The 11214-nt window shown below is 38.7% G+C and overlaps 1 protein-coding gene across 5 annotated transcripts in view; it reads right to left on the reverse strand.

The window, feature by feature from the left end:
* The window catches only part of LOC115418380 (choline transporter-like protein 5-B), a 50320-nt gene extending 40143 nt beyond the window's left edge, over nucleotides 1-10177 (reverse strand). For 3 of the 5 annotated variants that reach the window (XM_030132826.1, XM_030132824.1, XM_030132823.1), the window contains exon 1: nucleotides 9965-10176. In XM_030132826.1, coding sequence (XP_029988686.1) covers nucleotides 9965-10001 — 37 coding nt within the window. In that variant the 5' untranslated portion in view covers nucleotides 10002-10176. Of the gene's footprint in view, nucleotides 1-9964 lie in introns of all 5 variants that reach the window. The other 2 variants (XM_030132825.1, XM_030132827.1) reach the window with 1 other exon arrangement.
* Nucleotides 10178-11214: the final 1037 nt, after the last annotated feature.

Genomic DNA, 11214 nt, shown 5'->3' on the forward strand with positions numbered 1-11214 from the left:
GGTGCTCACTGCAGCAATTGCAGAGCACTGGCATTGAATATAAGATAATGTTACCCTGCATTTCAACTAAGTAGTGTAAAATTTGGAGTGGAGAGCTCAAGTACAAATATAATGATATGCATCATTCACATAATCCAATTTACTGATATAGACTAATTGATGCTTTTTTAATCAATTACAAAATAATGTTGCACTACGAGGGCTGTTCAATAAGTTCATGGCCTCACCCAGAAATACTGGTTGTTATAATACAGGATATTACATTCTTTCGTGATGGGATAGTGATGCTTGAACATCGATGGACCAAGTGCATTGCTGTAAATGGAGATTATGTTGAAAAATAAAATATAAATTATCAGTCTGTGTTGTTCTGTTCTGGGTGAAGCCATGAACTTATTGAACGGCCCTCGTATGACCAAAGTTGCTCATAAAATACAACTAGACACTACAAACTCCAAATGACAGTCCCAGTTAACGTTAAACAGGTGAACCACCGCTGCCACTACAGTCAGAGAGTGTTTTAAGGTCAGCAATAGAGACGCACAGCTAATTGAATCTACCAAAATGCCACCTTTGCTTTGAAGCACCTGTGTATTTCTATGGTAGGTGAAATTTTTGATGACGACAAAAAATACAAAATTGCAATATTGCAGTGTACTGAAAAGAGTTCGACTCTTGCTCTGTACTCTGCCCTAAGTTGCTTTTATATCCCAGCAGTTGTTCCTAAGGCTGAATCACATTAACTCACATCAGAGCTAATTAGAGGTACAGCTACTGTGAGAAAACAACATATGTACATGGGTAGTAGACCAAATTAAAGAGAAATAGATTTCAAAATTATTCTTCCTTTGATCTTCTTTTGTTATGTGACTGAGAAAAATAAATCGAGATCTTCACAGAGCTATTGTGACCGTGATTCAAAAAATACAAGATCATCCATATGGTGAGTGTCAGATGAGGCATAAACTCACACTGTGATAAAGGAGTCAGTGGTGAGTGGACAGATTGTGGTTCACGGAATGTCAGAAAGCCGAGCCTTGTTCAGGCTCATGTCTGTGGCTTCCTGATCATCCTACTGTTTACAGCCATGGTGTCTGCCAGTATGTCCTGTAAGAGGACCAACAGTCAGCACGGCCCAACGTCGACTGATGAAAAATTAGGACAGTTGTTATGTTGTTTAAAACACTGGCTATTACACTAGTAATACCACAGGACACAAGAAAATGTATTTATGATCATACTAGCAGTCTTATGTTAAATACCTGAAGTTAAATAATTGATTACGAAATGTCATCACATCATTTGATTCAATTGCACATTTTGCAGAATATTGACAAAATTGCAAATGAGTTATGGTAAAAAACATGTTTTGTGTGGTTACCGTGACCTTAACCTTTGACCAATTAAACCTAAACATTCATTCATGTCCTCAAGATGGTCATGGGAATGCTGGAACCTCTCCCAGCTACCAAGAGGCAAAGGCCGGGTACACTCTGGACGTGTCACCAGATCAGTTTATTATCTTATTATTTTTATATTATCTTATTATTATTATCTTGACCAACTCTAAATGTAAAGTGCCATGAAATAACTTTTGCTGTGATTTGGCAGTATTTAAATAAAATTTGATTGACATTCATTGCAGGGCTGACAAACAACCATTCTCTCACATTCACACCTATTTTGATCGACCAATTAACCAATTAACCTGCAACTTGAAAACAAAAAGCTTCCAGCCGCCACATAAACATAATATAGTATAGAACTGACTGAAATATTCTGGAGGATTATACACACCTTTATTCAATCACAATAATACTATGGTTACAGACCATGAGTGTCACAATAACATCTTTAGCTTAACCCATAAAGACGCAAAAAGCCCCCAGCGACCAAAACCATCTACTGATCTAAACTGTTTAATACGTGTTGATCCAATAATCCTGTCAATACATGTAAATAATTGGTGTAAAATGCAGTTTGTCATCCTTTCATGGTCATCAGATATGACCCATTTGGAAGTTCAGAGGCTCCATAATGAATGTGGAAACACCATGATCTTCTACAACATTGATACACCTGTAAAACCCATGGAGTTTGATAAATGACAGTGGATGGACACACTGGGTTATGTTCAGTTATTGGTATCTTTGCTGAAAAAGTAAGTTTTTCTTCCGTTTTCTTTGTTTTTGATATAATAGCCCTCAACTGTAATCTGAGCTGTTATGAATATCGACATAATCAGTAAATTAAATGTAAGAAAATACCTGATTTTCACTGGAAAAAAAAGAAATACATAAGATAATATTACTGTAAATGGTGATAAATCACTTAAGGAAGGTTAAATATAGAGAAAAATTCATTTGGGAACTGCCGCAAAAGTAACACTGGGTCCTTATGGGTTAAACTGCTGTTGTACTGCACCAGCCTGACCTGACTTGAAGAGTTAAAAACAGTGCAAATCATGAAGCTGGGCCACCAGCAGACACTGCACTAGATGATGGCTGTTTAGACTGCACTGCAGTGTGTCAGTGCAGAAGATGAGGCTGGTGTGTTGGATGCGCGCTGCTGCCTTTAGTCAACTTGAATGAGGGTTTGTAGTCAACAACATTTGGAAAAAGCCTGGCAGGCATGCTATGCTGGGACAGCTAGGGTTGTTGCTAGCTCCACAAATTGCTAGTGCCCTGTATTGACAGAGTGTTAGATAATACCACCATGTCCTGTTATGACTTAAAGATTGACATGACGGTAATCAGTGATAAACAAAGGATCTGAGGCAATGAGCCTGGGTAGGGTGATGAATTACATATCAGGATCAAAGGCTTTAGCAGTAATCCTCTAATTTTTGCTGCTAGTCATGGCCATAGTAACAAGATCTATGGATAAATTTACAGTGATAAGTGCAGAGGATAACACACTATGTCTGAAAGCACATAAAAGTATTGTATCAGTTCAAATGGCTACTGCAAACAGAGTTTTAATAATGACTCTCCAAAAAGATTGAAAGGCGCTGAGGAAATACCTCAATTCAAGTCCTGTCAAACAGATTCTGAAACATGTGCTGAGACTGACTGCTGAGAATCAACTTCAGAGTGTCTGAGCCAGGAAAGAGTCAGATGTAACAACCCAGCCTGAAGCGATAAACTTAAGGGGAATGTCACAGAAGCAGTTCATTGGACTGCAATTCACAGTCTGAGAGGAAACAAAACATTTATCTCCTTTAACTCATTTAAATATAAGGTTAGACTGCTAAGGGATTAAGCGCACACTAATTTACAAGCATATACACTATCACTAAGAGAATTGTTCATATTCAACAGAATGTGCAGAATACTCTTAAAAATCCAAGCCATGAAATGACCAGTGTGCAAAGCATCTTTTCAAGCCCTGTATAAAACTGGAGGGTATGGCAGTTGTACAGTAGTGCACATGGTCCAAAATAAAACCCTCACCCCGTATGCGTTTCCTAACTCGTCTCCATAAACACATCCAGTACACAGACACAGGCACCACTGTCTTCAGGCTCCACTGTCCAACACAGGCCTCTTTTATACCACGGTCAGGCAAACAGCTCGAACACTGCAGGTGCTCTACATGGGCTGGGTCAGAGGGGCCGTTTGGAAAGGTTTTTTTTTTGTTGTTTTTACTGTGCTGATTCATAAGACCCAGAGAGAGTAAGCTGCTGTAATACTGCGTTTCTGTCCAACTCATGTTGGCCTTAAGAGGTAGTGTAAGATCCAAGCACATATAAACAAAAAAGGCATAATGTTTTGCAGTGTATGCAGAGTCTGTAACTAAAAGCTGTGTACAGTACAGTATATTCATTCATATTTGATGAAAGTTCTGACCAATCCAACGTGCAAAGCAATGCCAGAAATGAAGCTTTGTGCTTCTTTTCTAGTTTGTATTTAAAAACATAGCAGAGGTCAGTTTCTCCTCTAACATTAGCGTTGGTCAATCATCATCATTTGTCACCTCATCATTTACATTTTCAATGTGTGTAGAATTTTTACTCCAGAAGGAAAGGTCAGTCTATTGAAAACATAAATAAATAAAATGCAAGGAAACTGTTTTTGTTATCTATCAGTGTCTAACCAATAAGGAGTCTGCAATGTCTCTGCATTTATGCAACACTAAACTAAAAAATGACAGGTGGAAACAATGACAAAACACCACCATTCATAAAGAGCTGCAGAAACAAATGTTACATAAACGTGTTTTAAACTACAATGAAGACAATAATGATAAAGGACCGTCAATTAATATTTATATGACAGTAGTAGATTTAAATGCACAGAAATTCTCATTGTCTTTTGTAAATGTTCTTTAAATTTTTAAAAAAATTGTGATTTCATTGAATGGGTCTGTGACAGCATAGAGACTGTAAGTGTTGAAAGGTACAAAAATCGGTAGCGCACAGATTTACTGCTCAAGTTAAATATGGTTGAATCCGAGTGCAGTTTCACATGGTCATAGAAACATATTTCCTTCCTTGCTCTGATTCCCCCTCTGTAGAGAAGGGTACAACCTTTCAAGTGCTTGTCTTCTTATTGAGACAAGACAACAACACTCACAATTCTGGTGCAGGTTTACTTCTCAGGCTTCTATGGGATCCTCTGAACTATTAGCAGATGGCTGAGGTCTGGTACTTGGCAGCCCACTCGTATCAGGGGACGAACACAATTTACCAGCTATATTTTCAGAGAGAAGAAAAGAAACAGCGCTATCTATCTAAAATCCTCTCAACAGCAAAGACCGGTGAGAGTCGGATTGGGATTTGACCCTCAAGAGGGGAGTTAGCATCTGAGAGCGTCAGCTGCTGACAGCTAGCCTGCTGCTCTGAGCAGAGAAGTAGCAGTATTGTGGCAGGGCTTTGTGACCTTGGTTACTTCTGTGGAAGCCTCTGAGCATGTCAGTGGCGGCCCCGTGCTCCTGTGGAACCAGACCGCAACTGTGATTCAGATTCAACCGTCCAATACAAACTTGTGACAGAATAGGTCATACATGCATAACTGCATGTGGCATATCCATGGAGCCATATTTCTTATTGGCTAATTAGCTTTATTTACAGATTTGAAGATTTATAGCTTTAAAGAAGTAGAATTCATTGCATTTTTTTTTGTTTGTATTGTTTGAACCTTCACATCTTGAAAGTCTGTCTGTCAGTATCACAAAATTATACTACATAAGGGAATCTGTACTGCAGTAGGGATACTATAATAAACTTATTAAGACTTATTTTTATATGTTAAAACTGTGTAATGGACTAATTTACATATGCAATTTGTTGCAGGGTATTCATACAGCCATCACCATCTTGTTTCACACATCAAACTTTTATGTTAGGTAGGATGTGAGTTTTACAAATTATTGAAAATGTTTTACTCTAAAGGATCATGTGTGTGTGTGTGTGTGTGTGTGTGGGTGTGTGTGTGTGTGTGTGTGTGTGTGTGTGTGTGTTGTCCAGCAGGAGTTTACAGTAACCTCTGCCTCTGCGTACACACTGAATTCACATCACTCCAAACAGATCACTAAAACTCAAGTGCAAATCAAGGCAATCACCCACACAAAACATGTACTTTTCTTTCTTAGAATAATGATTTTTTTTTTTGTTTCCGTGAAGCTAGCTGCATCATTTAGCAAGAGATCTGTCTTAAACCCTTTCACTGTGTAAGCAAGATTCAAAACTTCAGTCATCTTTTTGTGTGTGCTGGGGGTTATGCTCGACAAATCACTGTCAATGCCCTCCAGTAATAAATAAACTCTGACTGTATTTGTGCCTCAAATTGTCAATTTAAAATCTCTTTGCTGGTGCCTGATAAAGCCTCTCTCCAGCTAAGTGTCCCATTTTCACAGACTAGAACAAATAACAATCTAGCGCTCGACTCAGTGCAGAAATTATTTACCGACTCATCTTATCATTAGTGTGAATAACACACCAAGTCAAACTTCCAGGCACTACTTATTGGAAAAAGATGCACTAAATTAACAGCAAGAGAATATAACCCTGTTAAAAATAATGAGCAGTCATGCCACGAGGACTAATAAAATGTGTAGAAGCAGTACAGATACAGCATTGGTCTCCATTTGAAGACAATATTTGCAGGGGACAGAGACACTTAGGACAACCATAATAGCATTTAGTCTTGGGAGGAAAATGAACCATTTCAGCCACAACCTTTTCTGACTGCAATTTCACAGGAAGAGGCTGTGAATGTTTGATTCTAAAGCTCTCGGCTTTCTGTCAAGCTTCTGCATTGACTCAGTATAAAAATGCAGCGTTTAGGGAAGGTGCCCATGCGAGAAATTTGTTAATTAACAGTGTGCTCGACTCAACACCTTCTGTGGTGAATGGAACTCATATCTAAATTGTTACTTACAAACCTGTCACAGAATGATTATGAGTTTTTTTCCCCTACTTTTCTGACTCACTGAACTTTACAGCAGTATAGTATAATCCTGAACACTTGCTACATATTACTTGTTACGTAATATACTCGCCTCATAGATAAATTCCAATCTAGGATGTAGGCCAAGTAGATGAGACTTGGAGTTGACAGATGGGATGACAGGTAGGTGGACAAGCTGCTAAATCACTGATTCCCTTATGCCTTCTCATGTGTTTTTGGCTGCTATTTATTACAGAATACATTCTATTTATATTTCATTAAAAGAAAAATACATCTTAATATTAATATGGGAAAGTAATAAGTCAAAAATGTTGCTTATTATCTTCCAGGATTAAAATCACGACAGTGTGTCATCCAGCTTCGTCTACCATTGCTTCAAATAGTGTTTATGACATTTCCAAGAAACTTATAATGATGGCTTTCAGGAGAGTAGGTTGATGTTCTGCTCCTTTTCTACAAAAAACATGCCTTCTCGCTGCTGATCATAAAGGACTTTATTGCTCTGACATTTGTTACTTCCTGTGTAACAACTAAGTAATGTTGGTATTTCAGACTGTTGAAAAATGTTTCTCTTTCCAACAAGCTGAACTGGAAATCATAAACCAGACAGCATCGTTATCACAAATCGGAACACACGAAATAAAATGGACCTAAACATACAGGTTAAAAATGGCAACCTATGATCAATTTTCCAGAGTCTAAAACTTCCACATTTAAACAAACACCATGAGACATTCAGCAAAATACCAACAACACTACAGCGCAGATGCTGATGTAGAATTTGTCTTGTCCTAGCTCAGTGGTGAGAGCAAAAATCTGAATTACTCTTAGATAGCTATTAGAGCAGAAGCACCAGGGAGCCAGTGGTATAAAGCAGCACCTAAACAGAGGGATGCACCAAGATACAATCCCAAGTTTCACTGGTGGGATAGTTGGATACTCTTATATTTCTTATAATTAAACTTAATTAATTAAACTACATTCTCTGCAATACTCTCAGGAGTAGCCCCTGAATTGATAGAACACAAAATTAGGCTAGTATATGTGCATATTAATCTATACAAAGTCCCAATATGTATCTATATAATGTGTGTAATTAGTCATCTAGGCCTGTGAGTTATTATATAATCACCTCATTGCATTCATTGAGCTAAGCATGATAATTTTGCATAATTATGACAATCATCTCCATTCACCTGTAGAAAAGCAGTTGGAGGAAACTAACAGCAATATTTTGTTATTTCTTCACACCTTTTTTCACCATTATTTTTGACATTGCGCCATATTCCTGCTGTCCAATTCCAACTTTTAACACTGCAGTATTTGTGCACACAGGCAACCACCAAAGTGTTAGATTTGCAGCAAAAAGGTGGTAACATGAGTCATGACCGATTAAAAAACTTGACTATGGATTCAGCACAATGCCCAATTCACTGAGGTCACACAGACAACACCAGAGGTTGTTGTCCAGTACTTCAGTAATGGACTTTGTACAATTATGTTATATCATATCTGCCCACTTTACCTTTTGTTAGTATGGCCTTGTAATTCAATATTTCAGAAATGGACTTTGTATAATTAAGCCATGTCAAACGGAAAAATGAAATAACTAATTCCTTCCACATTCTTCTTCAGTTATTTCTTTATGAGCTATATGTGAGTAATTCAACTATTATTAGACCTATACTACTGTGGTGACATAATGCAACACAGAATACAACAGACAATAATACCATTCCAAATTTCAAGCATTTGTGTGACAATTAATCATTGACACCAATTTTAGCCTAATATTGTGTCATGGAGGCGTAAACGATGAAGAAATTTGAGAATGGATTGGCTGTCAATCAGGCCTTCCTTTATTGTGCACAAGTGAGAAACTGATGGACAAAGCTTCGCCCTCTCTCAGAAGTCAGTTCTGACCTGTCCAGGACATCAGTCTAACTTACACTAACCTGCACTAAGCTTATTTGTGATTGGTTAATATGATGTATGACGCTGTCGCTAAGCAGAAGAAAGAAAATAAGATAAAGACAGACAGAATGTAAGACCTTGGAGTTGTCCTGGGAAGTTTTGGGGTGTTGGGTTATGCTATCGTTAGAGATAAAGTAGCTTACAAAACATGCAGAATTGAGAAACTGACTGAGAGTAAACATTCATATCTAGGCCTGTGGTTAGAAAGAGAATGAAAACTGAAGAGCTGTCATAGGTGTCTTATAAACTAACAGAAGACTTATGGTCAGTATTAAAATCAGTATTAACAACTGTAACAGCCCCGCTCAAAGGCTCATATTTATGCTCACTCCAAACTTGCAAGTTCATTGTATCCTCTCCAGCAGCAGCCTGATGCTTTGATCAGGGAGTGCTGGAGTCTGCAGGCCCTGATGACAGGCTGCATGCCTGTGGAGAGCAGGGAGACTCATCTACAGCTGACAGGTTGCAGTCGTGATTGGCAGAGTGCTGGAGTCATGAGATGTGAGGAACACAAGGGGTCAGCAAGTGGGGAAATAACAAAAAGACAGAGTCGCCTTTCCCATCAAAGGCTGTCAGGAGCAGGCTCGACAATGGCAGTTTCATTCTGAGACGCCACAATATAATTATTACATGGGCAAGGATGGGTAACAATGTACAGTTGTATTTAATAATGACTTTCATATTGATGTGACAATGGGATGTCATCTTGGAATGTAGACTGGCTACTGTTATATAACATTGTAGTTGAACTTTCCTGGTTGCAGTTCATGAAAGGGGATGGTTAAAATGACACCTTAGATAAGCCACATACTTAAAACATACATAATATCCAGTATGCTTCTTTGTCCATTCTGTGCATTACTTTCACTTTGTTTACATAAAGCTAATGTAACAGAATGCTTCAGTGAAAATCTGTGAGCTTGGCTTTCAATAGAGCTGTTGTCTGTGTGGCATCTGGCGGTGATAAAGGATTATATTGGGAACAAAACTGCCCACGGATTAAACATATCCATGCGTCTGGAGCAGACAAAATGCCACATGGAGACAATAAATCCTTTATTAAATCTGCTGACAAAGGACAATGCTTTAACCTTCATTACTACTTGATCTGCAGTGATTATGTTGTCAAAATTCTCCTCAATGTGGTGGAGAGGAAGGGGAAAGTGAAGAAGTCCTTTTGTTGACTAGTCTGGGAGCACTTTTACAGTACAGCTGAACAAAACAAGGCAGATTTCTCAAAGGGAACATATAAGTCAGAGGCAATGAACGTGGAAAATACCAAACACTCAACCGAAACAGTCGGTTTTCGTTACATGCACCGACGTAAATAACCATTTTAACCCTTTACTCTACGTATTTGACGGCCGTTAGTTTAAATACCTTCAGTAGTTAGCAGCTGACAATGTAACATTTAGCATCAGGCTATAATGCTAACATGTCCCTTCATGTTAAATCACAGTAAGGTGTTAAATACCATGGAGGTTTAATAGGACACCGTTCTGTGCTGTTGTCATAACGTAATAACACAACACAACAGGGAAAATATGTTGGCATTTACAACAAAGACAAAACCGACTGACCGTAGTAAGACGAAGGGATGTCCGTCTTTCTAGCCATGGCACGCGGGAGGACAGACGCAGCACTGTCGCGAAGCTTTTCGGGACCGCATATGAGGGAAACCGTCGACGGTGGAGAAAAAAATAAACATGGGAACCTGAAGGGTCTCGGTGTTGGTGTCTTTCTGAGGATGCTTCGGCCACGCAGCCGAGCGTCAGTCGTGTTTACAGCGCGACGTCATTAATTATTCCAGGACGGTCTTAAAGGGGCCGCCGCTGCTGATGAGGATGATGAGGATGAAGATGATGAAGATGAGGATGGTGAGTCCTTCCTTTGTCTGGATGAGACAGAAAGCACAAACCTCAGCCCAAACGCTCATCTCATTTGACGGTGACACTGGCTTTGTTCAGTTAGGGTGGGTTTTGGAGGACTAAGTAGGCCCAGGCTGGACGTCTACGTGCAAAGTAGTGACTTCCAAGTTGTGTGTTTATTTTGGGTTAGTTTAGACAATAGAGCCCTGAGCCTAGAGCTGTCCACTCACATGTCAGTGGAGACGCACTGACCCCTGGTGGATACTCGGCGACATTGCAAATATTAGCCTCCCTCTGTCCTGAGCGTTGAATTCTTCTTTATCCTCCTGAGACCCAGGGAAGACCAAATTTCTGTTTGTTTTTTTTTTTACACTAGAGAATTGTTTTGAATGGTAACAGCATGACGCATCAGCTCTCAAAGAAATGTCCTTTGCAGAGTTTTTTTTATTTTTTATTTTTTTATTTATTTTTTTTACGTAAAGCTTAGAATAGAATAGAATAGAATAGAATAGAATAGAATAGAATAGAATAGAATAGAATAGAACACAACACAACAAAATGCAATGCAATACAATACAACAGAATAGAATATAATAGAGCAGAATAGAATAGAATAAAACAGAAAATAATAGAATAAAATAGAAAACAATAGAATGGAACAGAACAGAATAGAATACAACACAATGCAAGTGAACAGAAAACCGCAAAATAGAATAGAATAGAATAGAATAGAATAGAATAGAATAGAATAGAATAGAATTCCTTTTTTAGGGATTTACTGTGAACATGGCTGAAGGTTGGAGAAGTGACTTGTGACCCACAGGATGTGGGTTCAATTCCCCAGATCAAGCAGAAACATTTTTGGCTGATGTACCCTTGAGCAAGGCTCCTCAGGCTCCTCACATGGCAGCCCATTGCTTCTAGTCTGCAGAATGTGGTGTGTTCCTGCATGTTCCAGCTAG

This window comes from Sphaeramia orbicularis, chromosome 4, assembly GCF_902148855.1.
Source record: "Sphaeramia orbicularis chromosome 4, fSphaOr1.1, whole genome shotgun sequence".
NCBI lineage: Eukaryota > Metazoa > Chordata > Actinopteri > Kurtiformes > Apogonidae > Sphaeramia > Sphaeramia orbicularis.